This window comes from Lutjanus erythropterus, chromosome 8 (assembly GCF_056507025.1).
Source record: "Lutjanus erythropterus isolate fLutEry1 chromosome 8, fLutEry1.hap2, whole genome shotgun sequence".
Taxonomy (NCBI): Eukaryota; Metazoa; Chordata; class Actinopteri; order Lutjaniformes; family Lutjanidae; genus Lutjanus; species Lutjanus erythropterus.
In genome coordinates, this window is record NC_139324.1 from 13580842 (window position 1) to 13608701 (window position 27860).

General features: G+C 38.6%; 3 protein-coding genes and 1 long non-coding RNA gene across 10 annotated transcripts in view; all 4 read left to right on the forward strand.

Moving 5' to 3' along the window:
* The window catches only part of LOC146322551 (uncharacterized), a 155187-nt gene that overhangs the window by 124408 nt on the left and 2919 nt on the right, over positions 1-27860 (forward strand). The window lies entirely within an intron of this gene.
* LOC146322571 (trace amine-associated receptor 13c-like) lies at positions 440-1698 on the forward strand. 3 transcript variants are annotated; one of them, XM_084724589.1, is made up of 2 exons: positions 440-694; positions 882-1698. In XM_084724589.1, exons 1-2 carry the CDS (start codon positions 519-521, stop codon positions 1696-1698), a joined length of 993 nt encoding a protein of 330 aa, XP_084580715.1. In that variant the 5' UTR covers positions 440-518. The 3 variants fall into 3 exon arrangements, with proteins under 3 accessions (XP_084580715.1, XP_084580714.1, XP_084580716.1); XM_084724588.1 differs by having other exon boundaries at positions 519-589; XM_084724590.1 differs by having other exon boundaries at positions 522-583.
* LOC146322572 (uncharacterized) lies at positions 4468-17147 on the forward strand. The gene is made up of 18 exons (XM_084724602.1): positions 4468-4613; positions 5574-5668; positions 7399-7626; positions 7786-7869; positions 8832-8937; positions 9065-9194; positions 9581-9824; positions 10294-10450; positions 11448-11535; positions 11960-12022; positions 12194-12396; positions 13516-13653; positions 14413-14597; positions 14691-14845; positions 14925-15170; positions 15256-15418; positions 15588-15680; positions 16986-17147. Exons 1-17 carry the CDS (start codon positions 4568-4570, stop codon positions 15678-15680), a joined length of 2424 nt encoding a protein of 807 aa, XP_084580728.1. The 5' UTR covers positions 4468-4567; the 3' UTR covers positions 16986-17147.
* On the forward strand, positions 15373-27845 carry LOC146322573 (trace amine-associated receptor 13c-like). 5 transcript variants are annotated; one of them, XM_084724591.1, is made up of 3 exons: positions 15373-15418; positions 15588-15680; positions 20502-21844. In XM_084724591.1, the coding sequence occupies exons 2-3, from the start codon at positions 15634-15636 to the stop codon at positions 21316-21318; spliced, it is 864 nt and encodes a 287-aa protein (XP_084580717.1). In that variant the 5' UTR covers positions 15373-15418; positions 15588-15633; the 3' UTR covers positions 21319-21844. The 5 variants fall into 5 exon arrangements, with proteins under 5 accessions (XP_084580717.1, XP_084580718.1, XP_084580720.1 ...); XM_084724592.1 differs by lacking the exon at positions 20502-21844 and adding an exon at positions 26710-27825 and having other exon boundaries at positions 15387-15418; XM_084724594.1 differs by lacking the exons at positions 15373-15418; positions 15588-15680 and adding an exon at positions 18645-20329 and having other exon boundaries at positions 20502-21954.

A 27860-nucleotide genomic window follows, 5' to 3' on the forward strand; every position in this document is an offset into this window, starting at 1 on the left:
TTACATCTAGTGAAGGGTGCATTATGATTGTTTCGTTCTCAAAACTCAAATTTCAAGACTTGGAACTTGACCTGACTCGATGTCTGTCTTGTCATTCTCGACTCAGGACTTGACTTGGGACTTACCACTCTTGAATTGTAACTTGACTTAGGACTTAAATGCAATGACATGACACCCACTTGTGACTTGCTAAACAACAACTTGAGTTGAAAACAGTGCTTCATGGTTGCAACACACACATTGTCATGAGGACGCCAATTTCCCATCAACATGTAGTTTTGACAGTGTGCAGAGACTTGATGTAAGTGCGCATTTTGCTAATGGGTAGAAAGAATTCTTACATCTGGGCACTGTGGAGGAGGAGGGACTTCAGTCATGCAGAAAGAAAAAATAGCTGTAGTGGGTAAAAAAAAAGGATGATGAGATGAAGGAGAAGAGATAAATCAGCTGTATGATAGAGAGGTTTGGTCACAAAGCTGCCAGAGCTCAGCAGCCTCCACCCTCATCCTTTTTCTCTGATGATGGAGATGCTGGAGGAAAGTGAACTCTGCTTTCCACAACTCATCAACACCTCCTGTAGGAAGCCATGGCGCCCACATACTGAGGCTGTGCTTATTTACATTCTTCTGTCCTTCATCTCTCTGGTCACTGCGACACTTAACCTGCTGGTCATCATCTCCATCTCCCACTTCAAGTAGCAAATTATTTAACTGATTTGTGGATGTGATAGACATGCAGAAATTAGATTCTCAGATCTGGCAGATGTGTCAATTTATGATTTTAAACTTTTATATTTCATTAATGGATTATGTCTGTTAGTATATTGGAATTGCAACTGATTCTGAAACAATAATAAATATAATGCCCCTGTTTTAATCCAGGCAGCTCCACACCCCCACCAACCTCCTCCTCCTCTCCCTGGCTGTCTCAGATTTCTTCGTGGGCCTCCTGATGTCCTTTCAGATTCTCCTCATAGACGGCTGCTGGGTTCTCGGGAACATTATGTGTGCTTTGTTTTGTTTTTTGGACTTCATTACTACGTCTGCCTCAGTAGGAACCATGGTGCTCATAGCTGTTGACCGCTATGTAGCCATTTGTGACCCTCTGCATTACCCCAACAAAATCACTGTGAGGGGAGTTATAATATGTATCTGCATTTGCTGGTTCTGCTCTGCTGTGTACAACACTCTCATCATGAAGGATAATTTGAAACAACCAGGCAGGTATAATTCCTGCTCTGGACAGTGTGTAGTTGTTATTAACTACATTGCAGGAGTTGCTGACCTTATTTTGACCTTTATTAGTCCTGTCATTCTCATCATAGTTCTGTATATGAGAGTATTTGTGGTGGCTGTGACCCATGCTCGTGCCATGAGGTCCCACATCACAGCTGTCACCCTTCAGAGTTCAGAAACTGCACCTGTTAAAAAATCAGAGTTGAAAGCAGCCAGGACTCTTGGCATTGTTGTTGTTGTGTTTCTGACATGCCTTTGCCCGTATTACTGTTCCTCTCTTGTAGGCCAGAACACCCTGTTTAGCATTACTTCTGTGCCATTAGAGAACTGGCTGTACTATTTTAACTCCTGTCTAAACCCGGTGATCTATGCTTTTTGTTATCCCTGGTTTCTAAAATCTGTTAAGCTCATTGTAACATTTAAAATACTTCAGCCTGACTCCTGTGAGGCCAGCATACTGTAGAGGCTGTGCTGGCACTGACACGACATGTTTTCTGTGAGGAAGGAATGAGGGGTTATTAAATGTTTATTGATGTCGCTTAATTCACAAATCCAAAAGTCTGGAGAAAAGTGTGATTATGTGTTGTCTTCTTCTTATGCTCTTATTTTTTTTTGTCATATTGATCAGTGTTTAGTCATCTGCAGACGTCCAGGAGTAACCAGATTCACTCATTTTTATTTTATGCTATTTAAACTTACTACAAGGAGTTTTTAAATAGTTATGAAACAGTCTTACTTACTTACTATGCCTCTATATGAACTACAAAAGCAAAAGCAAACACAATCATCTGCGTGAACATTTGGTATTTCTGTACAGTTGTTCTTGGCTGTCTACGGCTTAGATTCTTGAAACTGGATGAAACATGCTTGTGTTTACATTTTCCCAGGCAAAGTTACTGTGAGAAGTATGTTAGCAAGTTAATAAAAAGCAGGTGGAAATTTTTATTTGGATAATTTTATAATTGACACTATATTTTATGGTTATAATTGTAGAAATACTGCAGTCCACAGGGGCCACTAAAATCAAGAAAATATGAACATTTCTTGTAGTAGCTTTAAAATAGGCAGAGTCTGGATTTTACTGTAATGTAGGCACTCAGCGTGCAACACAGTCTTTTGATGCATGTGTCTGGGTATTCTGTGTTGACATGGTGCAAATATCGGTAATACATGTCAAATACACAATATAATAAGGGATATACATTAGGTATAGTATAGTATAGTATAGTATAGTATAGTATAGTATAGTATAGTATAAGTATAATATATTTAAGTCTTGTAAGAAATCCCTGGCTGTGTGGCCCAGCTAAAAGACTACACTGCACAAAAAGAAAGAAGTTGAGAAAACTCATAATTTCAAGGCAACTGCCTTCTAGACTTTTGAGTTTTGAATCAAACTCTTGAGATCTGACAAACTAATAATGTTTTGTTAAGATCATTTACCTTGGAATCTTGAGTTTCGTGAGTAATCCGACTGAGTAAAAAGTACCTGAATGCACCCATGCAAATACTGTTTTGTTATTGCATCATGAATGGAATCGGGAGTTCACGTGTGTTTGTGTGTCTGCACTTTTGCCTGCAAGGGACCTCATGTGACATGATGTGATGTAACTTTCTAAAGTGCTTGAAAACTATTTTTTGGGGCTCAGTTTGCCGCACCTTGACTTAACATGTTTTTCCCTGGAGGTAAAACTCGTTTGTGACGAGACTTAGAATAGAACTGTCAAACTCTTTCTTGCCCTGTTACATTCCAGACCAGATCTCTTTTGGTTTGAACTGAACATTTTAAGCTTAGGATGTTTTTCTTTTGTTTTTTTTTAGCGCACCATGTCCGACCAGTTATACTTCACTCACACGGGATATGTATTTGAAATCTAAATATAGACATATCACAGACTCTCTATTCAAGACCATAGAAGTGATGAGTAATGGACCCTAAACTCAAACTGTATTACCTATGTTGTACAATATGTTTTTTTTTTTTTAACATTTTCATTAAATTACACATGCTAAATAAGTCAGCTTAATATGTCATTGTGCTCATTCAAAGTGCAATGTATCTTATAATGGCAGTTGTCAGGCATTGATAAGTTTGACACCCAACATTGTCAAGCTGTGACCACATTCTGCATCAGTAGCTGTCACTTAATTGCAGAGTATTTAGATGCTGGAATGTTCCGTGACAGAAGCCAGTTTGGGAAGACAAAAGGTCACAAGAATCTGTGAGAATTTCTTAACTCTGCTGGGGAGGAAACAAGACAGTGGACATATATATAGAGAAAAAGACAAGGCAGAGAAATCAGTCTAAGCACCGAAGCATCCAGTGAAATTTCACCTGCAAACACCGAGCTGCTTTGTCTCCTACAGTTCCTCTTGACGGTAAGAAAACCTGCTCGCGTCAAATCTGCACAAATTTTTATAATCGTAACTAGTATATTATATTTAATCATTAATTGATTATCATTATCATTAGGAAATTAACTGATTAAAATCAATTAATCGATAATTAATTTATAGTCTAGAAATGGCGGTAAATGTGCCTCATTTATTACTGTTTTGTCTGGTGGAGCCACTTGTTAAGTAAAGAAATGTAAACTTAAAGTCAGAAAGGAAAAAAAAAAAGAAAAAGAAAACAACCAAAAAGAAAAGTTAAATTTTGTATTGTATTAATTTGCATTTTCAACTATTGGTTAGAAAGGACAGACCATGCTCCTGACATTTCTAACAGCTTTACAGCTAAATTTAGAAAGAAAAAAATATTTATGGGGTAATTTATAAATATAATAAAAAAGAAAACACAAAATATTCTAAAAATAAAACCGAATTCTAAGAAAAATGTGCAAAAAAAAACATGCACAGATTTTTTTCCCCCCAAACTGATCAGAATTTGCAGACATAAAATCTTGCAGTAGAGAGCTGATTTCTGCACTCCTTAGGAGATAAAGTAATGTTTCATATCTATCATAATCATAATAGTAATTGGTCATGTCAGTTGGTCTGTCCATCTGTATTTCCATCCAGAGTGAAATATTTTATCTCTGTTAGCATCAGGGTTGAAATAAAGCTGAGAATGCACATGGATCATTGACGGCCACTAAGACATTGTATGGCTCAATTTATTTAGTCACAGTGTAAATCCATCAACAATAACACCTTTGAATAATCGGGTAAAAATTCATCCATCCTTACATTTTAAAAATGATATTATTTTAAGAAAGAAGAGGAAAATGGGGAAAAAAAGAAAAAGGAGCCCATACTATTTTTTTTTTTTGTAAAAAGTTTAAATTATGACTATTCTAACTGTGTCTCAGGTCTGTCAGTAGACCGCCAACATGTTCTGCTCCATACTATACTTGGCTGCACTTTTCCTGCTGGAAGGTAAGGTTTCACAAATCTTTTGCTTTTGTTTTTATTCCACTTTACTTTATTGTATATATATATATATATTTTTTTTTTTACATTATTGCAATGCTATCTCTGGTATACATTGTGGTAGATTTTTACACACTTTTTCTTGTAATTGCCCTATGTTTATATATTTTTCTGTTGTTGAATGGGAGTATCTATGATGTGTCCAATTCCCAACAGGGCACTAATGAAGTATTTCTGATTCTGATTCTAAACTCTAACAGAGCAACACTTACATTGTCCACACTGCATCCAGTCACCAGGCAACCAGTATGCACTCCAGGAAGTTAGTGTGCCATGCCAAGAAATAGTCAACAAGTAAACCTTCTCATTTTTATTTGTGCAGATTAAACAAACAAAAATTAAGATATTGATTAGTGAGCTTTGGGGGTGTGATAGGCAGATTTTGTTACCTTTGGATAGAGCCAGACTAGCTAGCAACTTTTGAGAGGCTTTGCCCTGTTTTCGAATTTGAGGGCCTTTAAGGCAACATTACATATGATTTGATATTCCCATTTTTAGAATGGGAAAATAAACCTGCACAAATGTTATCTTCACCTGTGTTGGGCAAGTGACTGAAAAAGGTGTAATAAATTACTCTTTACTCATGCCTTTAAAAAATAATATTACTTTACGTATTACTTAATTACTAACCAAAGTAATTAGGAACATTACTCATTTTGTATTACTAGATTACAAATTAGAACTGCTGATTCAGTGTACTGGTAACATCCAAAAAATGACAGAAAACAAAAATGACACTTCTCCCACCTGTTGAAAGGATGGCTCACTCCCTCATCCTCCATCCTTTGTTCACCTTTTTGGCTAGCAGCTGATGTGACCCGTTCATTCATGATATATATTTGGTCTTGGTTCACTGGTGTAAGAACACATATGTTGTGCACAAAGCATGTTTCTCCATATCTTCAGGTGCAGCTGCAAACCAGACATTCACCAATTCTGGGGAGATGAACATCACCTCGTGCCCCATCACCTATTACGGAGAGAAATATGACCGAGTTTATGTGAGTAATGTGAACTATTTCTTTCTACCTACTGTGGACCTGCTGGTCCACCATGACTCACATTTTGTCTTGCCCAGGTGTGAAAAGCACACATGTTCTCATTCCACAATCAAGGTAGAAATAATAAATATGCAATGTCCAGTTAGGCTTTCAAAATAAAGCTTGCTGGGGAACATTTCATTTCCTTTCAGCTGCAGTTTGGTTAGATTTAGGCAACAAAACTACTTTGTTAGGTTTAGGAAAAGCTCATGATTTGGGCTAAAATCACAACTTCCTTAAAACTATTGTCTGACATGAGAATCAAACCCAGATCTCCAGTACAAAGTCCTGTGTTTTACCCTCCTATTCACCCCAGCCTCCTCTCTATACAGTCTTTTGTCCCTTTTTACAGTACTTCACCTTCATACATGTGTGTACTTTTAATGCCTGTAGGTGAGGCACAATATGACACTAGTAGTATATCCTCTAGTGGATCAGCAGGTCATGACGATGCAGCAGCTCCATCAAACACAGTGCTACTTTTCTCTTTTAATCTGTTACTTTTTTGGCAAAATATGCATCATCTGACAGAAATACACTTCTGGGAAATAGAAAAAGGAAGCATGGGGTTTGAATTAAAGAGTAGTGGTCCAGCAGAGAAATGGAGGAGAGTGGAAACAAGAGCAATGGTGCTTCTAGAAAATGTCTGGTCAGAAAAACTGAACAGACAAAATGGGACTAAGGCTGGCTCAATGGAAAACCACAGCCTATTGTGCCCAGAGAGACCTGCTCCACAGCATCCTGGACTGGGCTCCTGCACCTGAAGGGACGGGTTGCGCTCCAGGCTGACAGGACACAACACACAAGACTTCAGCAACTCGCATCTGTCTTTCACATCTGTGATGACTGCTGCTCAGACACATTCACAGTTGAGGGACAATGTTTCCCAGATGTTAAACTTTTTATGTGAAGATGTTGATTCAAAAAATGCACTACAGAATTGTTTCCTCGGTGTACATGTATGTATTTATTTTTGAATTATAATTAAACCCTATTTAATTAAGAATTTAAATAATTATCTGTATATATATGTTTATTTTGTGTGTAGCACGAAGGAATTGCACCTCTAATTTTGTTGTACCACCTTGTGCTATATAATGATAATAAATTACCTTGAGTCCTTGAAAACAAGTACGTGCATTTGATCAGTCTTGCTATTGATCTTTAGATGCATGCAGTACTGCTGTATGCGATAAACTCTGTATTTGTTTCTTTCCCAATACATAAATAACAATATTTAGTACATAGGCAGGGGATGGAGTGAAGCAAGAGCAAGCAAAAAACCTAAAGGGAATGTTCACATACTTATGCTACACTGTAGTCTCTTGTTTGCCAAAGAAAGCAAAAACAAAATGTCATCACTCATGTTACACAATATATGATGTAAAATACAAATACAAACACTGTGATGGATGACATTTTGGAAAACATTTTGCGAAGAATTCAGAAGATTTAGTTTTATTTCTGTTTTTATTCATAACCAAATCCAGGTTGTCTCTTCCATTAGAAATGTCAGCGACACTTCAGCTGTTATGAGGAGACAAAAAGTGGCTTCAAAAAAAGAAAAAAGTTTCAAAATAATCATTGAAATTGAAATCCTTGAATAAAAATCAACACAAATAAACTTTTTCAAGTCAAAACCATCCTCGTTACTTTTATTTATTGGCTGTGTCTCTGTGATGTTTTAACAGGTGGCCTTCAATGCTAACAGATTTTCAGTTTGCTTCAATGGCTTGTACAAACCTGGAATCAAAAATGACTGTATTGTGATGTCTGGAGGGACAGCTGACAGAGGCAACCTTGCAGTACTTACCAAAGAAATACCCACAGGCTCAGGGGTTCATAAACTTCTGCCAAACCTGAAGAATCCTGGGCAATGTGTCAATATAATACCTTTAAAAGACAGTCAGCAATCTCAAGTGAGTGTTTGTCAGTGTCAGTTATCACTGTATTTCTGACATTTTTGTTTGTTTGTTTGTTTGTTTGTTTGTTTTTTAACGATATAATACTTGTAGTAGAAGGCGTTTCTAAAAAATTAACCATTTCTTAGTCTGTGTGTCTTGTCCATTTCTTGTCAGATTGAACAAGTTGAACTTGGAAACTTTGGGACGCAAGCAATTCTGGCAATCAAGACATATTCTGGGTACACAAGTGTTGATGTTGTAAGTATAAGTATATTTCTTAGAGAAATATGGATGATTTGTTACATTATCTCATTATTTCTGAGAGTGTGGTGAGAGTTGGTGGACAATGAGGCAGATCAAAAGGGAAACAATGCATCACCAATAATGGACCAGTATTTTATCATAGGAAAATTTCCCGCATGCTGACAAAAAAATAGCAGAGAACCCAGATTAAAAACAATTAACAGGAGCTTCATTTTTTCTGGATATAAAGCACAGTAAAATCACATTCATCAACTCATTTAAAGTAGTTTATTTTTATATTCAAGGGTTCGTGGAAAGAGGTCGAGAAATATAATGTTATATTGCTTTTTATCCAGAAAAATGGCAGGTGGTTAGTGTAAATACGAATATTTGCCAGTGCACAATGGTAAATATAGCACATGGACCGGTTCAGGAGACTTGGTGTGCAAGTCAAAGGTTAGCTGCATGCTGTCTGAACACTTACAGTGGCCACATTATGTTTCTTTTTTCTTTTCTTTCTTTTTTTTACCATCCCATTAATATATTATATAGGTTTCTGTGCATGTAAAAGTTCTTTGTAAAGCCATAAAGCCCAAATTTCATGCAGACTGATGCCTCGTGTGTAATCCAGTCTTTGTTCAGTTACTTGGTGACATCACTATGAAGCAAATTTGCATAGTGCACAACTAGTTTAGAATGGAACTGGAATGGGCTTGGGGCCTTAAAGAGACAGGAGCTATAATGGAGTTTTTCTGACACAAATGGAATAGAGGTGCAGCAGCTATGCCCAGCATGAGAAAAATAATGTGCGTAAATATGACAGCATGTAAACCTATTGCAGTTGAAACCCAAATTAAAATTTTAAAATTTTCAGTTAGTTCAGTTTGGTGTTTTTCCAGAGTCTTTAATCTTGACATATGAATTAATTAACCTGCTACAGTCGTAAACAGTTACAATGTCTTTTTGGCACTTTTTAGGTGGCAGATTCACAAGTCAATGGCATAACAGTTTCTAAACAGAAATTTCAAACAAATGAAACAAATAAGGGTGTTATCACAGATGTGAGCGGATGCAGACTCGCCGGTGAGTAAATCCAGTGGTTTCCACTGCAATCTGTGGCCTCAAAAGCAAAAGTGGAATATTGTAAATTGCTGTTGTTTAATTGGCTTACTGTTTAAACTACCTGCATACACTCTTTTCCAACCAACAGGTATTGTTTATAAGACAAATACAACAGTAAGGGACACAAACACCTGTTCGACTGTAACCTGTGATGTGAGCGGAGTAGCTCATGCCGTCAGTGATTGTGGTCCCATGGAGCGTTGCCAGGGCAATGGGAGGTAAATAACTGAAGAAATGATACAAAGGAAATCTCTCCCAAACATGAGAAAACTAAAACTTGATGATAACTTTTGGTCTCACCCTCTGTAAAGGAAAGTGCTGTATTTTTAGTACAAGATTGCTGACACAATATGGTTGTGCTTTTACAAACTATGCTTATGGATTGTGTAGTTTTTCATATGAAATTCAATATAAAACAGTTTGACACAAAAAATACATACTGTTGGTTGCTTTAAGTGTTTGACAAACCCGTTTGCACCATGCCTTCAAAATTGATGAAATGTCTATGTATAATTATTTTATCTAGAGTTCTTCTTCAGTCTATAACAAACACAGGCAGTGTTATTTTCTTTTTTTCATATATGTCTGTCTCTTCCTCCTTCAGTTGCATCTTCAATGCCATGTGCACTGTGACCGGCCCCACTATCATTAATTTCGCTGGCACAGTCGACTCTGTCCCGGACAGATGTGGGTACAGTCTGTTGAAGCCCTCATCAATTCCAGGCTTCCAGGTGCTGGGTGTTTTCCAGGAAAGACGCCGTAAAGATGTTAGTTTTTTGGACCGTGTGATTCTGCAGCTGGACAAGGCAGGTGTTCAGATTTCCCTGGAACAAGGTGGCAGAGTTCAGGTAAGTGACCCCACTGTCACAATAGTTCTAGGTCATTTGTAAGTTAGTGTGTCAAGTAGGGCTGCGTATCAGTACTCAATAGCTTTAATGCAGGGATCTTCAACTGGCGGGCCTCATCCAGCCAGTTAATTTATTAAATTACCACTAACAACAAATGAACATTTCCTACTGCTGCAGCATGACATTAGAAGCATTTAACTTGCTAAATAAATGTTGACTTTGATTTTAAAGTAGTTAGGAGACTTGGACTACACTGGAGAAGCCATATGGAGGCCATATGTTTGAAATCTGGTCTCCATTCACCATGTAATAGTTTTTTGAGATTCTACAATGCTGTTTTACCACAGCACTCTATGATGAGAAGCTCCATTTGCTCCAGAAAAATGTTGACAGCTTTTACTTGCATTTGTTGATATCTGTCCCCTGTTTTGTGTGTCCTCTGTCACTTTGATCATCTGCTGCAATGAAGCTGAATGACAAAGTGCTGATGCTCAACACCACAGCTCAGGTGGTCCACGGTGTGGAGCTCTCCAGGGACCAGACAGGAGTGACTGCTAAGATATCTACCTCCAACCAGACAGTTTCCGTAATCTTTGATGGCTACACTGCACTAATCCACATGACAGGTACACAAAACCCTAAAAGCATGTCCCTATGTTTGGTGGAGTAATTGTTTTCCTGGACAATGGCGGCTTTCTTCTTGTAGATGAGGGAAGAATGACATCAGAGGCCCGGCACACCCTCAAAGGTGTTTTCATTGTGCTGGCTGATTAGACTTCAGGTTGAAAGTGAGCCGAGCTATGCTGGGAATTTGTTCTGGCATCAGATTTCTCAAGCCCTTACAAGTAAAACAAAGCAAACAATAGTGTTAGAGAGATGTCAGTCAAGCACAGCCTTTACACACCCATACAGCCCTGAGAGAAAATCTAAACATCCAAATTGAGTAAAATCAATAGTCCCTTTTCAAAACATGGATAAAACCCATATAAATATAAGATTTTAAAAAAGAATAATAGAATAGAATAGAATGCAAAGAGTGCATAACATAACAGTGCATAATATGTTTGCCCTACTTTCACATAAATATGTTTGCAGTCAAAAAGGACTATAATAAGAGTTAATCATGTATATGCATGATCTTTCAACTCAATAAAAAATAATCAATTGTCAGTTGAAATTGTAGGGTAGGATTTGTTGATACCAGTGAGATCAATTCAGCCTTGTGATACGGAGAGCAGTGATGATCGTCCATTTTTTGTCAGAGCAGATATCAAAGTTGACAGAACAATTAATTTTCAGGAGGTTCAGAAAAGACAGACTTTAATTCTATACAGCAGGCCAGGCTGCTTTGAATTTTTGAGTAAATATTGTATATGACTAAAGCTGAGTCAGAGTTGGAGTGGATTCAGAGGCGTATAAAATTGTGTAATCTGCATAACAACACATTGGAAATAAGGTAGAATAATGTTATGAATATAGATTATCATATAGGGCAGAGCCTAATGTCATTATTTAAGAGGGTAAAGGGTAGGGTTGTGCAACCCCTGTGTTGTGTAATGACAATAAATCATTTTGATACCTTGCTTATTGATCTGTCAAATGTTCTCTCCTGAAACTGTCCAGGACCAAATGGAGCAGCCATGGATGGTTTATGCAGCATTTCTGGAAGGTCATTTAGTGAAGAGATGGTTTCTGAACACAGCCCCATCGGGTAAGACCTTAAATACAATGTCTAAATGACTACTGCTCATTTGAATTAATGCTTTCACATACACTGTAGTTATACAGGTTGTTCACACTCCCAACACCTCAAATACAGCAGCCTGGTCAGTGTTCCTGTGCTTCAAACAATGACGCTGTGCTGTACATACCCCTGTAAGATCACTTCTGGAGCTGCACCTGTAATGTTATCTTTTAATGTACCGTCAAAGTCAGGTGACATAGTTAAGAATGATAAAGTCCCTTTTTGAAGGCAGTGGGATGAATCAATCAAGAGTACCTACAGCGTCATAGTTTGAAGTGCAGGGCCTATGACCAAGCTGCTTGTCTGAAGAGTTGTGAGTGAGAACATGTTGGGTTACAGCATTATGTTATTGAACAGTCTTTGATTTTTTTTGCTGTTTGTTGCTTCATAGCTGTGATATACAGTATGATGATGATGCTGACAATACAATCGACCTCAACACCACAGCTGAATGGTAAAGACAGATAAACCTCTTTTTTATTAATTTATTGAAAACTGCACTCCTCTAATCGGGGTCCAGAGATCACCTAAACCCCCTTTATCTCATTTCTTCTAATAAACTCATTCTAATTTGCCTCACTATTCTTGATGACTGAACTTCCATGTGACATTTTCACTTGAACAGGTGTAATATCATGGCACAGGCTCCCTTCACTGTTTGCAACAGGCACTTCACTGCAGAGCCCTTTATATCTGCCTGCATACGCACTTTGCACAAATACCCTGCAGTGGATGGTCTCAAGTGCCAGTTCCTGGCGGCCTATGCGAGGGCCTGCAGCCACCACAGCAACATCACTGTGGAGAACTGGAGGTCAAAGACCAGCTGCTGTAAGGCTGTCTTTCAGTATCTTCACTTATGTTTGATATGAACTCCTAAACTGTGCTGAATCAGAAGACATGTTTTAAGCAGCTTCTTCACCATCTTAAGTTTTGTTGCTAGTTTTATTTACCTTTAGATTAGATAGTGTTTTATTATTGTTAATTTCTATGAATTTTATCAAGTAACTTTTGTTTGAAAGTTGGCAGATATCTTTGTTTTTTATATTAACTAGTTTCTCTTGATTGTTTGCAGGAGGGCATTTCCTTGCAAACTTGTAATCATGTACAGATAGCTAAAAGTATGTAATCTCTATAGAATCCTAATTAAATGTATTTTTTAAAATGGATGATTTAGACAAATTACCCCTACAAAATGCTATTGGATCTACGCAAACAATTAGAAACATTGACATGTTTCAGAATTGATTTAGTTAAAATACAATTTTAGGGTCAAAATAATTCCATAGCTTTGTTGAGGTGCAGCAGTATTCACATGGATTAAATGAGCGCTAACCAGATATTTGAATAGCACCTGTGTGAAATTAATTGACACCAATTTTTTCTTTGTGCTCCAATAACTGTTGAGCAAGCTGAGTACTGTTATAGCTAATGTTAGCAAAATGCTAGCCATCTGGCTAGCTAATTTACATCAATCATTAGCTATCCAGTTATATCTAATACCTAAATTTTGCAAATTGCTATCTAACTAGCTAGCTAATCTACATTAATCATTGGCTGGCTAGTTACAGCTGATAGCTAACATTAGCAAAACACTAGTGCATTAACTAGCTAATCTACACCAATCTTTGGCTAGCTATTTAGTTAGCATTTTGCTTACATTAGCTAACTTAAGATATGACCTGCTCTTACTGGTCCCCTTGCACCATCTCTGAACAATCTTCAAAATGTAGTTTTGTTTTCAGCATAGATTTGCTATGAGCTAGGTGCGTCTAAGTACAGGAAACAAGCAGAAAGTGGGACAAGGAAGGGTCAATTGAAAACCTAGTTCTTCCCAAATCACCTTATTTATCATATTAAAATTGGATGCCACTGGTTTTCTTATCGGCAGCTTTTCTTGATGTATTTTTAAATATCTATTCATTCATATGTCTGTTTGTCTGTTTGCAGCCACTGCCCCTCAGGCCTTCTGTCAGGACAGGTTCTGCAGTGCTCATGAGTTCTGTGGTGACAACAACAACAGAAGGGAACCCCGCTGCCTTTGTCGGGCCATTTTTGCCTCCAAGTACAGATCACAGGGCACTTTTGGTGAGTGAGCTATGACACAGGAAAATCACAATTGTCTCAACTGCTATTTTATTAGAGGCTGGAGAGAGTTCTCAGGAGGAGAGCTGTTAAAGATTTATGGAGTAACTATGGGGCACCTGTGAAACTCACATTGAGGATCAGAGCAAGATATTTGGCCAGTACTTTAAAAAGGTGAGGTAGAAAAAATCAAGGACTGGTGAAGACAGGACAGGAAACGAGACAAAGACTACAAAGACAGCAAAGACACAGAAGGGAAAATATAACAATATAAAACAGAAAGTGACCAGATAATCCCATGCCACGAAATGCAGCTTTTATTTCATCCCTGCCTACTTGTGGCATCCATGGCATGTCCGAAGGAAATACCAACACTTAAAAGTCAACAGAGCATAGCTTAGTGACTGTTCAATTGATACGTAAAGACTATATTTTAAAAATGTATAAAAATGTATAAATTACAATTGTCAGGGCATAAAATTATCTGTTGATCTTCACAAATCAAAACTTGATGGTCTAATCATCAGAGCAAAAAAAAAAAAATTAAATCAAATTGTGACCTTAAAATCAAAAGTCACTGTGCCAATGTTAATATCAAATTGAAACGATATAGAAATATACAAAAATAATCCTATAAGGAACTTTAAAAAAAACTAAAAAAGAATAGTGTTTTTCAGTGTTGAGTGTGTTCATGTTTCTTCTCTTTGCTGTTGTAAGCTGCTAAGAAAAAAGCTGAATGATGTTTTGTAATTGGGTTTTCAGGAGAGCCGACAGTCTGCGCACAGAAGTCTGCTACGGTAACTCTGGCTAATTGTCTCTTGGAGGACGAAGGCATTGACTACTCTGTCTTACACCTCAATGACGAGGCCTGCAAAGGTGAAATGGACAATCTGACCCACATGGTTACGTTCAACTTTGAGAGTAACGCTTGTGGTGCAGTAGTTTTGGTGGGTACCCATCAGTTAGAATCTAAAAATGAATTAACTTTTAGGTGCATCTAAATGAGAAGTAATAGACTCTGTGTCCATATGATCATTTAGGCAAACAATAGCCAAATTATCTACAAGAACACCATCATGACACGGAACATCTCCATGTTTGGCCTGATCAACCGTCATGAGCCAGTGCACATCGACTTCTCCTGTTATTACAGTCAGCCGGATATCAAGAACTTGGCCATCAAAGTCAAAGACAGGTGTGTGGTGGGTATACAGCACTGTACGTAGTTTCACAGTTGTTACTAAGGGAAGGCTGAATATGTCTTTGCGTTCCAGCTCTGTGGTCCAGCAGATTACTTCTGGAGCATGGAATTACACTCTGTCCATGAAGGCTTACAGCAACCCAGGCCGCACAGAAGTCATCGAGTCAAACACTGAAATTCAACTGGATGAGACAATCTGGGTGGAGCTGAAGACGGATGGGTTGGATGAAAACATGATCCTTTTGGTGACTCGCTCCTGCTGGGCAACCGATCAGCCTTCGCCAATTGGGAGCCTGAGATACGACCTCATCATCAACGGGTGAGATACACAGAGAAGCTGATGGCGATTTGTCCTGTCTTTGCTGTCCAGTTCCTGTCATGTTTGTTTTCTTGTTTTTGAGCAGCTGCCCTAACCCTGCTGACCAGACGGTGAGGGTGGAGGGCAATGGACTGGGAACGTCCAACTACTTCTCTTTCAACATGTTCCAGTTCACTGGCAAGACTAGTGATGTCTACTTGCACTGCAGAATAGAGCTATGTGTCAGGCAAGATAACACCTGTGCACAGGTATGCCCAGTTCCTGAATAAAGACACATAGATGGACAAATGAACCTAAAAAAAAATAAGAATATAAGCAAAATTTCTTTTTATTGAGTGTTAGCCACTGTTTGTTGACTCAACCCTAAAACTGTCTGTCTGTAACTCTACAACTTTATGTCCTCTAACTATCTCCCAGAGGTGCAGCCAGGCTGGGAGAAGGCGCAGATCTGTCATGTCAAAGTATGAAGATGAAACCGCTGCCTTCATTACCATGGGCTGGACTTCTTAGGTAAATGTAACTCTCCTGCTGATTAATGGCATCAGTAAAGAATTTCCAGATAATTGATGTCCCATGAAAACTGTGTTTTCAAACCATTAGCTTCCAGTCCAGTCCAGTCTCAAACCATGGATAAATAGTTAAAAGCATAACATGTAACATTTTCCTAAAAAATAAGGTGTAGACTGAACATTTCAGTCATCACTTATGACTCAATAGAAGTATGTGGTGGTAGCTGTATCTGCCTTTTTCATTATTTCACTGTGCTTGGGGCACTTAGGCCCAGCACAAAAAACTGGTATTTGACATCCTGGCATCTTTCTGCTGTGTTAACAAATGGACAAATCTGACTCATTCTACCATTAATCTTTCAGTTCATCTGAAAAGTTAAAAGTGACGCATTTTGAAATGCATGTTTCTTTAGACAGCAATGAGGTGGCCTGTTACTCTGTTGCTAGATTTAGCAATTTCAGACCCTCTTAGCAACTATATTTTTTAAGGGAAAAGGAAGATGCCACATGCTGCAGGAGAGAGTTCAGTTGTAGTGAGTTCTCGTGATTTTGTTGACGCTCTTGTTCCAAAACTTTCTCTGGATTGAACTTTTCAAAGTGTAAGTGAGCGTATCTCATTCATTCTTTTTAAATTAGGATGTTCCTATAGCTTGTAAATATGTCTATTTTTTACAGGGCTTAAGGTGATTTCCCCCTTGCTTTGCTTTGATGCGAATGATTATGTGTTAACATAAATATGTAAATGAAAGTGTGATGTAATTTGGCATTCCCGCTCTATCCCACTGTGTCTCATTCCAGACACTAGGTCTTATGTGTAGGTCTCATTGTATATTTGCTTTAATAATGTCTACAGAGTGTTTCCCCTCCATTGTCTTGGGGTGGGGGAGCCCCTGGCCTAAATCCAACCCTCCCAAAAGTTCATCATGTGATCAAGTAGTAGAGCATTGCTAAAAGAGCATTCATGTTTAGGAGGGCGTGCAAATGTTAAAAAGAAATGCAGCATGCCATTGTGATCATCAGTTTTTCCGATTTCAGTGAAACACCGCCAAGACCCTAAAAATCATGCAAACAAAGACAAACTTCAACCTTTTTGTTTTTGCCCTTAAAATGTCTGCTCCAGGTGAGGTTAGCTGTAGTGTGATAGGTCTTACCAAAGTATTCAATATGTCGCCTGTAACAACATTTTCCCAAAGATCAACCAAATAACTAATCACCAAAATGACTCAAGTCATTTTTCAGTTCATGGCTGATTTGGAGAGAAATGTATGTATTAACAGCTCTTACTTAGATTTGGTTTTCTTCTTAGGTTTCCATGGAGATTTGGACTGACCAATGAGCTCAAGATCCAAAATTATTCCTGTTCTGGCTTTGTCCTGATGAAGAGTCTGGCATCAGTAATCATTGCTGTGAATCTATTCCAGCATATATTTTTTGTAGTAACCAGTCATAAACAGAAATCTTTCTCTTGCCTGAAATGTGTTGGGTCTTGTTTTGGGTTATTTCCCCTAAGATGGTGAAATTGATTTATGAAGTATTGAGTAGCAGCATCTGGTCCAGGCAAACCTATTGTCTAGTACAGGGGTCTGTAACCATTATGATCAAAAGGGTGAAAAAATCTGTCTGGAGCCACAAGTATTAAATGTTCTCTTTTCCCTGAAGACTTTTTTTTTTGGCAGCCACAGCTTATGGAGACTCAAGAAGACGAGCCATCATCAAAATTTAGAGGAGAAGACACTGAGCCACAGACACAGTCTTTGATGCATATTTAAGTCGATGAAACACTTTTATAAAATTTGCTGTACAACATACTGCAATAGATTTTTGAGTTTTGTGCCCAATTTGTTCTGCTGACCTTTACTTGAGATCATTTTAAATATTTGAATTTTAGAAACCCCAAAATCTTGTATTTAAAAAATTATAGCGTAAATTGTTTAATTTTAAGGCAACAATACAATAACAAATCAATCAATCTTTAACTTTTACTATAATTTTATCTAAAGAAGAGTAGTAATTTATCTAAAGGAGAAAAGTAAATTATCTCCACAAAAGATCAGTAGTTGGTAAAACTTTTTCAAAACTGAAGAATTTGACTAGGGCTCAAAACTGGTGTACTATGTATGTAGTATGTTGGCTCGAAATTTTGAGCATGCCAAAGTCACATGGAGCCACTGGAGAGGAACTAAAGTGCCGCATGTGGCTCTGGAGCCTGAGGTTGCAGACCCCTGGTCTACTGCCTGAAAAGAAAGCACCAGCCAGTAACTTGATAGGTGGGCACATACGCATATATACTGTAAGACAGGCATGTCCAAACTGTTCCATAAAGGGCCAAGTGGCTGCAGGTTTTTGATCCAACCAGTCTACAGCACACCTGATTTGGCTAATCAGCTGTTTGAAGACTGAAATCAGGTGATTAAATGAGTCGAGCCTGGTGTGCTCTGGCTTGGTAGGAATGAAAACCTGCAGCCACTTGGCCCTTTATGGAGCAGTTTGGACATGCCTGCTGTAAGACATTTGTTTTATGTTTCAGTGGAATGTGTAGCTTCCTTTGTGATTAACTGATTAAAGACAAAACAGACATGTGAAGTTGATTTTAGGAGGTTCTGTAAAGATGTATATCAATGAGAGGGAGGGTGACAGCTCCTGGTTTTACTGTGATTGTTGTTACCAAAAAATAACTGTATTTTCAGGGCTTTTCTGCTATTTGCCATCATTCATTTGACCAGGTTTGGACATAAGTTCTTGCAAACCATGTGGGAATTGTTTAATAATCTACCTTCATTATGACCGTGTACAATCAATAAAAAGCAAAAATGTATGGGGGGTATTACATGATCTTTTTGGTGAGTTGTTTTATTATTATTATGATTATTATTATTATTATATACAACAGTAACTCAATCAAAGACCAATTCTTCCTGTTGCATCCTTAAAGTTATTTATGTCCAGCATGTTGTGTATGTAAGGCAGAGCCCAGCAGGCTCCCCTTCATGTCAGAGCGGGTGTCAGTGTTTATAAGTTGAGAATAAGAGAAAATGAAGCAGGATTAAAGAGAAAATAACATTGTGGGAGTGAATAGGGTGAACAGGTAAATGTTATGTGGTTATTTCCCACATAAACATAACCACATAACCATAAACATGTGGCCAGATGGTGACTAGGATGGCTGAATTTTGCCTTCCACCTCCCTCTCGCCTCCTTGCTTTACTGGGTGAGCCCCCAGTGCCATGGAATAGATTGAGAGGATAATTTGAAACACACATTACATACATACTGCATACTCAGGTTAGGCCCAGATACTACAATCACTGAATGACTGCATCACACTCGCATTTTGATATAAGACTGCATTCTTGAAATATTAACTATGTTTTATAATAGGTGTCTGCATTAATGTGTACAAGTTTGCTGCAGGAACACAAGAGTAAGAGTACGATGTGTTTTTAGATTGACTGTTGCACAGCCCATCTGTTCCAACCATAACATGTAATCACCATCTCTGGATGAAGATGGATTGCTTGAAAGGTTGAGAAAGACTTTTGGAAAACCTCAAAACAGATGCAAAGTGATCCTCAAGTCCAAGGGACAATAGTTTCAAGTACCACCATTCTCCCCTTGCTTGTGTGGGTTTCCTCAGGGTCCTCTGGTTTTCATCTACCACCAAAGATATGTGTTAGGTCAATTTTACAGTCAGTATCCCTGACCAAGACACAACACTATAGTTCATGCCTATAGTTCACTTCATTTGGTCTGGTCCAAAAGAAAAGCTTTACAGACTGACAGGTAATTCGTTGATTAGACAGTTTTGTTAACTGTCATCCTGTATTGTCAGTGCATCATCAGGACCTACTTGAGAAAAAGGATTCTGATTATGAATATTTAGAAATGTCCAGTTCCACACAGAGACAGCGCGCTGCAGCTAGGGATGTCTGGGTACCACCTTTTCATGTCTGATACCAAAAGCAATACTGCAACCTTGAGTATCTGTTGATACTGACACAAATATGATACATTTCTTTCCCTCTCTTAAACAACTAAGCTCTTAATAATGCCTTTAATTTGTTAATACACTTTAATGAAACACTTTACTTAACCTGCCATTTTAAAACATGGTTAAACTGTGAAACAAATATCCTACTCCCACAAAGGAAGGAATACAAAGCTCACAACATGACTCAGTTATGCAATACTGGTGCTTCTTATTTAAACTTTTTCAAAAGAAAAGAATGTTTTAGCAGCATTTTTCATTGGTCAGCGCCATTTAAAATGAACATAAATTTTATCTGTTATTTGTTTTACTTAGTTATACTATATTATATTCCCCCAGGAGACAGACTAATCATGATTGAAGTGAAGATACAGTCCACTCCCAAGTATGACAGAATCTTAGAGGAGGGAAAAAAGAGCTAGATAAGTTATATAGCATCTGGACTTTGGTCAAAATGCTGGCAGAACTCAGCAACGCTCCCTCTCCCTGGTGATGGAGACCTTGGAGGAAAATGAGCTCTGCTTTCCACAACTCCTTAACAACTCGTGCAGGAGGACAACACAGCCTCACTTTGAGTCCATGCTGACTTACATTCTGCTGTCCTCCATCTCTCTGATCACTACAGCTCTTAACCTGCTGGTCATCATCTCTATCTCCCACTTCAAGTAGCCAAATATTTCATTAATTTGTAAAACTGGCAGTAAAAAGTATAAAACTATGAGGAAAAATAATTTTTCTAATAATGTTTTTGTTTTTCAGATTTTGCTGTGTCTGATTTTATTTGAATGATAATTGATACAAAAATAATGATAAATATAATGCTGGTCTTTTTCCCAGGCAGCTCCACACCCCCTCCAACCTCCTCCTCCTCTCTCTGGCTGTCTCAGATTTCTTCGTGGGCCTCCTCATGTCCTTTCAGATTATGCTCATAGACGGCTGTTGGCTTCTCGGTGACCTCATGTGTGTTGCATATTACACTTTAGACTTCGTCATTACCTCTGCCTCAGTAGGAACCATGGTGCTCATATCAGTTGACCGCTATGTAGCCATTTGTGACCCTCTGCATTATTCCACCAAAGTCACTGTGAGAGGAGTTACAATCTGTACTTGCATTTGTTGGGTCTGTTCTGTTTTATATAACAGCCTCATAATGACTGATAACTTGAAACATCCAGGAAGGTATAATTCCTGCTCTGGTGAGTGTGTGATTATTATTGATTATGTTGCAGGATTTGCAGATGTTTTTATAACCTTTGTTGGTCCCGTCACTGTCATCATAGTTTTGTATATGAGAGTATTTGTGGTGGCTGTGTCTCAGGCTCGTGCCATGCGGTCTCATATTGCAGCTGTCACACTCCAGTGTTCAGCGAGTGTAACTGTTAAGAAATCTGAAATGAAAGCAGCCAAGACGCTTGGTGTTGTTATTGTCGTGTTTCTATTATGCCTCTGCCCGTATTTTTGTGTCACACTTACAGGTGAAGAGACCGCGATCAGCCCCTCATCTGCTGCATTTGTAATATATCTGTTCTATTTTAATTCCTGTCTAAATCCTCTGATCTACGCCTTTTTCTATCCATGGTTTAGAAAATCTGTTAAACTCATTGTTACATTTCAAATACTAAAGCCTGACTCCTGTGAGACCAACATACTATAAAGAGACACTGGAGTTTGAAATTTGGCCTTTTCTGTGTCAAAGGAAAAGTGTTTAAATATGTACATGTTGAGCCAACTATACCTTAAATAAGTTGATTACATGAGGTTCTACAAAACTGTATATCAATTTTGCAAGGAAAGGTGACAGCACCCTTGTCCCTCCATGTTCTTGAGTTTTGTTGTGATTACCGGCACTCAAAAAGGACTGCTTTTCTCACTGATACAAGGATCTCTGCTCTCTCATATCTACGCAGTAATCCTGTGGCCTTAAACATATCAAGCAATGTTTAATTTATCTTTATTAAAATATGATTTCATGAGTAAAAAGCATAAATGTACTGGAAGAATTCAGGAGCTTTGTGGGTTTTTAGTTTTGTACAACATTATTATCATAAATATGACACAGAGCAAGGGTGGAACAGGGATGCAAACACATAATGTGTAAAGAGAGTTGAAAAAAGTGTGACAGTGTAATATCATCTAACCATGTGAAGGCCTGTCAGTATATGCTTAAATAATTAGATTTATTTAATATACTGAATAAATACAAACACATTAAGTCATAAAGTAAGTTTAAATATAGATTTACATGTATTCTAATTATGTCTTCAGTTTCCAATAATGTCCTCTCATTAAAACACACCCTCAAGCTGCCAAAGTGAGGTCTTACCTGCCCTGGTTACTAAATCAAATGGTTACAATTTACTCTGTTGTTTTACTGTAGTTTGTGTGACTCTATGAGATTTCAGACTGTGATATGAGGTCCTTGCAACAGATCCTGGCAGTTATAGAATTCTTTGCTCAGTGTAGTTGACTCATAAGATCATGCTTTAGTTGCCTCTTTATACAGGAAATGCATCAATATGTGGAAGCAAATAGCCATTATTGGGCAAGTTACCCACGAAGTGTAATAAGTTACTTTTTACATAATACTCCCTCAAAATGTAAAACAATTATTTTACTTATTACTTGTTACCAAAAGTGTTGACGGCCTGAATGAGCTCCAAAGTTGAATTGCTGATCCAGTGAACTGTTAACACCCAGAAAGCTTTTGTTGTTAGGCATTCAGATGTCAGCTGTGGTGGAGACAGAAATCAACCACTCTGAGTGTGGCCTTCAAATTAGATTCCATGAACACATATTTTCTCTTGAGGAGCCAAAAAAAATCAAAATAATGACAATACTTCAGCCTCTGGAAAGTAAGCCTCTCTCCCTCTCCCTCATCCTCCTTTTTTTGTTTAGCTTTTTGGCGAGCAGCTGATCTTCCTGACTTGCTGTACGTACACATCATCATAGGTCAAAAAGTAACTCAGAGTTACTTGGATTAGTAACTAATACTATTACTGTAAACCCTGACACTGTTTATAATGGGTAAAGGAATAATATTACAGTAATAAGCAAGTAATGCTTTACTGCCCAACACTGCAAGTAGCACTTCCTCTTTCATGTGGAGTTCCCTGTATAGAGAAAAATGGCTTAAAAGGCATCGATTTTATGTTAATTAGTAGAATTGAACTTGCATTAAATTCACCTTGTGGCATCTTTTGAAAGGTTTTGAAAAAAAATGTCTCCCATACAGACCATAATCAGCACAGGGTTTCCCGTCCTAGTAGTGTGCTAACTCCACTTAACAAATCACCCGCATATACGCCTGCAACCTGTCATAGGTTTGCCCTCTACGACATCCAATACAAATTGAAATATTTAAACCTCACAGAAACCTGCCAGTCACAGAATTATTTCCTACAGCTAAACTCTGCAGCTCCACCAGGCAGGGGAGGCAGCCTCGCATCGGTTTATTGTGAGAGTATAAAATGTCTCTACCTGAGCAGTCTTCCCCTGAACTACTGGTTGCTAAGCTTTGTGGACCTCTATCCAATATTATCACTGTTCTAGGTAGACTACCTAAACCATCAAATAGTTTTATTGATGAGCTCTCAACAGCTGTATCCACCCTTAGTGAAATGGGATTTAAAAGTTATTTTAAAGTATTTTAAAGTTGTTAAAGTGCACTGGAACAAGGACTGTGACAGCGTTTTCAGGGACCTCAAAGACTCCATCTGCAAACATTCAGTCCTCTACAGTTGGCCTTGGTGGGGTGCTATTGCAGGAAAGGGAAGGAGAAATGAAACCAGTTGTGTTCCTCAGTTGTAAGCTTCTGGACACAGAGACCAGGTATTCTACACTGGAGGAGTGTCTGGCAATAAAGGTGGCAATAGACATATTCAAATGCAGTATTCTGGGATGACACCTCTACCTGGAAACTGATCATTGTGCCCTCCGGTTGTTGCTTAAGATGAAACAGCTGGACAGTATCTCGCCCTGCAGCCAAACAGCTTTACAGTTTGCTACAGATCTGGGAAAACAAACACTGCAGCTGACTGTCTCGAGTCCATGAAGTTTAAGTCGGGGGGGAGGAAATGTGATGAAAATCAGTATTTTGTAACACAATTTTTACACAATACTGGTAAATGAGATAAGCCATACACACAGGATTGAATGTGTACTATTGAAATTGTTGCGAATGTAGCAGCATAGAGGTGTTCATCTCCTATGCAATTGGCCACCGCTTGTAATGAGGTGGGCCGATATAAAGGTGGCAGTCTTCCCACCAGGTTTTCCTCTTGGGCCTCCGTCATCACCGGCGCGTCACTTGTGTGTCAGAGGTTGTTTGGCCTGTCAGATATGGCTGCACGCTGCTTCACCTCGTGGCTCGTGTTTTGTCAATGTGCTTACGGCATTGTTGTGTTTTTGTAGGACAGCTGCTTTGGTGCGAGTCTGTGCCTCCTGTACGTGCTTGCCATGTTTGTTTGGCTGCAGTAAGTGTCCTCTCTCTTTGCGGTATGGGTGATGCTATTAGATGGCTAATACTAGTGTGGTCACAGGTAAATGCTGGCAGCTGCCTGGAGCCCTCTCTCCCTCCCCCCTCTCAAGCGAGTGTGTGTCTGTGTCCGTACCGCTAACAAGGTGTGTATGCATAGCCTAGCATGCACCGCATCATTTTTGTAGTATATTTAACATTACTCATAGTACTTTTCTTGATTAGGTGCTACTGTAACCAACTCGCCAGGGCCACTGCTGCTTTGTCTCCACCGCTGCTTTGTCTCCGCTGTTGCTTGTCTCTGCTACTGTTGGCCTCGCCGCCGCTTTGCTCTTGCGGCCCGGCGTCACACCGCGGCCTCAAAGCCACTTCACCTCTATTAAATGGGATATTGCCTATTGCCTCTATTAAATAGACTGTACTGCTGCTCCGTCGCCACGTCTCAGGTATGACAGTCGCTTGGCTGCACGCCACGGGCCCGGGCACGACACTTTTAACTGGGGCTTGGTCCTCTTCTTCTTTTTATATGAACTGAATGAGTGTGTACAAGTGTGGGCTATATTCTATTAATTTTTTTTGGATTATTTGTATGAGTTTATTTGTATATTTTGATTTTGTCTGCTAGTATAATTTCTTGGCTAATTAGGTTCATTTGAGAGTTTTTCCGTAGGTAATTAGGGAACTGTTTGGGTCTTGTTTTCTTTGCTTTAGCCTTGTTCTTTTTGTTTACATTTGTTTAAATCCTTCTAACTGGGCAGTTATTGTTTGCAGTATTCTGTTATGTTTAACTTGTGACCTGCCCATTAATTATAATTTTTGTTAGATTTTGATTAATTGATTTCCTGTTTTGTTTCGTTGTAACCCCCAACTAATTTGTTTTATCCCCCCCCCCCTTTTCAGTTGCTGGAGGCCGGTGGCGGTGGTACTGGTGTCTTGGTGGTGGTATCCCCCGTCCTGTCTGCTGTGTCCCTGGGAGTGGGTTTGTTCACGGAGAGTGTGTCTGCCACGTGTGCTCGGTGATTTAAGTTGATTCACTTATTATTTTTTTCTTTTGGTGGATCCCTCCCCTGCACTAGTTCTCACCCATTCACTAGGCCTCAGCCCTGATTAAGGGTTTTCTCCCCATTCCCCCCTCCCGGTATGAATGTCTGATTAGTGTTGTTTTTAAAAGAATGATCATTTAATAAAAGCTGTATTTTAAAACTTGGAACCACGTCTCATGCTCCCTGAGTAAACAAACCTGTGTGCTTTGCATAATAGCAGTAATTCTCTGGGTGAAATTACCAGGGTGGCATTGTTGAGCCCTTTCTTTTTTTTGGTACCAAAATTAGCTCTAAATTCTTTCACCTCCTCCTCACGCCACACAAGCATTAATGATATGTTTGATATATTGCAGCTGCCTCTCAGCTGGAGTTGATTGAGGGCCAGCCCTGTAGGATGAACATACACTTAGTTTGGCAGATGTGGTTAACTCAAAAAAACATACTCATGGTAGTATAACCTTAGACAAAATGATGATTGATTGAAGCTATAATTGTTGCTGGAGTGTGCAAGAATATCAAAATATGTAATGTCTCTGCTCTGGTCACCATACCAAAAGTGTACTGTAATTTGCAGTTTCAGCTTTTCTATGACTCTTTTGTAATGTTTGTAATGTACTTTGTAATCTGTCTTTAAATGAGCGATGAAAAGTTATTATTGTTATAATCATTATAGAAAAAAGTTTAGCACCAAGTATGGACAAGAAAAAGGTTACAAGACCAACACAAAAGAGCTTGATGTTCCTGTGACCGCTGTTGGCATATTAAGAACTTTAAGACCCATGGAACTGTAGCCAACATCTCTGGATACGGTCACAAGAGCAAGAACTGTTTGAGATGTAAGAAGACCAGTTTTCTGTGGTGATCGTTTAGATATCTTTAGATTTTCACTGTAAAGCTGTGGCAAATTAAATTTATTAGATATGATTTAACAAAAGATAAAGATAATTATCTTAATGAATCCCCAATGGTTAAATTGGGTTAATAAAAGCTTATCAGCAGAGCTCATTATCAACAGAGAAATTAATGTAAACACTGTACAGTGGAGATACATTGTGGGAGGTACATCAGTCCCAAAGTATGACAGAATCTTAGAGGAGGGACAAAAGAGCTAGATAAGTTATATAGCATCTGGACTTTGGTCAAAATGCTGGCAGAACTCAGCAACGCTCCCTCTCTCTGGTGATGGAGACCTTGGAGGAAAATGAGCTCTGCTTTCCACAACTCCTTAACAACTCGTGCAGGAGGACAACACAGCCTCACTTTGAGTCCATGCTGACTTACATTCTGCTGTCCTCCATCTCTCTGATCACTACAGCTCTTAACCTGCTGGTCATCATCTCTATCTCCCACTTCAAGTAGCCAAATATTTCATTAATTTAGGAAACTGATAGATAGTAATTGACCTCTGGGGAAAAGTGCAATTTTACTACACAGTTTTTGTGTTTCAGATTTTGCTTTTTCTGCTGTTACCAGAATGATAATTGATATGATAAACAAGGATAAATATAATTCTTCTCTTCCTTCCTAGGCAGCTCCACACTCCCACCAACCTCCTCCTCCTCTCTCTGGCTGTCTCAGATTGCTTGGTGGGCCTCCTCATGTCCTTTCAAATTATCCTCATAGACGGCTGCTGGTTCCTTGGTGACCTCTTGTGTGTTGTTTATAATGTTTTGGACTATATTATCACCTCTGCTTCAGTAGGAACCATGGTGCTCATATCAGTTGACCGCTATGTAGCCATTTGTGACCCTCTGCATTATTCCACCAAAGTCACTGAAAGAAGAGTTACAATCTGCACTTGCATTTGTTGGGTCTGTTCTTTTCTATTCAACAGCCTCATAATGACTGATAACTTGAAACATCCAGGAAGGTATAATTCCTGCTCTGGCGAGTGTGTGATTGTTATTGATTATGTTGCAGGACTTGTAGATCTCCTATTTACCTTTGTTGGTCCTGTTACTGTCATCATAGCTTTGTATATGAGAGTATTTGTGGTGGCTGTGTCTCAGGCTCGTGCCATGAGGTCTCATATTGCAGCTGTCACACTCCAGTGTTCAGCGAGTGTAACTGTTAAGAAATCTGAAATGAAAGCAGCCAGGACGCTTGGTGTTGTTATTGTTGTGTTTCTATTATGCCTCTGCCCATATTTTTGTGTCACACTTACAGGTGAAGAGAACTTGCTCAATGCTTCTTCTGCTGCATTTGTAATATGTCTGTTCTATTTAAACTCCTGTCTAAATCCTCTGATCTATGCCTTTTTCTATCCATGGTTTAGAAAATCTGTTGAACTCATTGTTACACTTCAAATACTGAAGCCTGACTCCTGTGAGACCAGCATAATGTAAAGAGACACTGTGGAGTGACTGATAGTAGAACTTTGCTGTGTTAAAGGAAATGCGTTTCAAAATCTGAATGTTCACTCAAGCATCTAAAGGACCCTTAGACTTGAGTGGTTAATTCACAGTTAAGTTAATGTTGTAAGCTTCTATAAATATTTATTTGAATGTTGAGAAGTAAGGTCACGACATCTTTACACCATCCCATCATGTTTCTGTAGAGTTTTGTTGGACACTTAATAATAAGTCATCATTATCATTTTTTTTTTAAATACTAACTCCATATTTTGAAATACTAAATAATTTAATAGATATAAAAACATTATTTTAAGACACCAAATCT

What these genes read in the sequence shown, in the direction of transcription:
- LOC146322571 (XM_084724589.1), top strand. Translation starts at nt 519, where the DNA reads ATGATGGAGATGCTGGAGGAAAGTGAACTCTGCTTTCCACAACTCATC. An exon ending in ATCTCCATCTCCCACTTCAA is followed by an intron (nt 695 to 881) that starts GTAGCAAATTAT and finishes GTTTTAATCCAG; the next exon opens with GCAGCTCCACACCCCCACCA.
- LOC146322573 (XM_084724593.1), top strand. Translation starts at nt 26,364, where the DNA reads ATGGAGACCTTGGAGGAAAATGAGCTCTGCTTTCCACAACTCCTTAAC. An exon ending in ATCTCTATCTCCCACTTCAA is followed by an intron (nt 26,537 to 26,679) that starts GTAGCCAAATAT and finishes ATGATAAACAAG; the next exon opens with GATAAATATAATTCTTCTCT.
- LOC146322572 (XM_084724602.1), top strand. Translation starts at nt 4,568, where the DNA reads ATGTTCTGCTCCATACTATACTTGGCTGCACTTTTCCTGCTGGAAG. An exon ending in CGTTGCCAGGGCAATGGGAG is followed by an intron (nt 9,195 to 9,580) that starts GTAAATAACTGA and finishes TTCCTCCTTCAG; the next exon opens with TTGCATCTTCAATGCCATGT. An exon ending in GCCATCAAAGTCAAAGACAG is followed by an intron (nt 14,846 to 14,924) that starts GTGTGTGGTGGG and finishes TTTGCGTTCCAG; the next exon opens with CTCTGTGGTCCAGCAGATTA.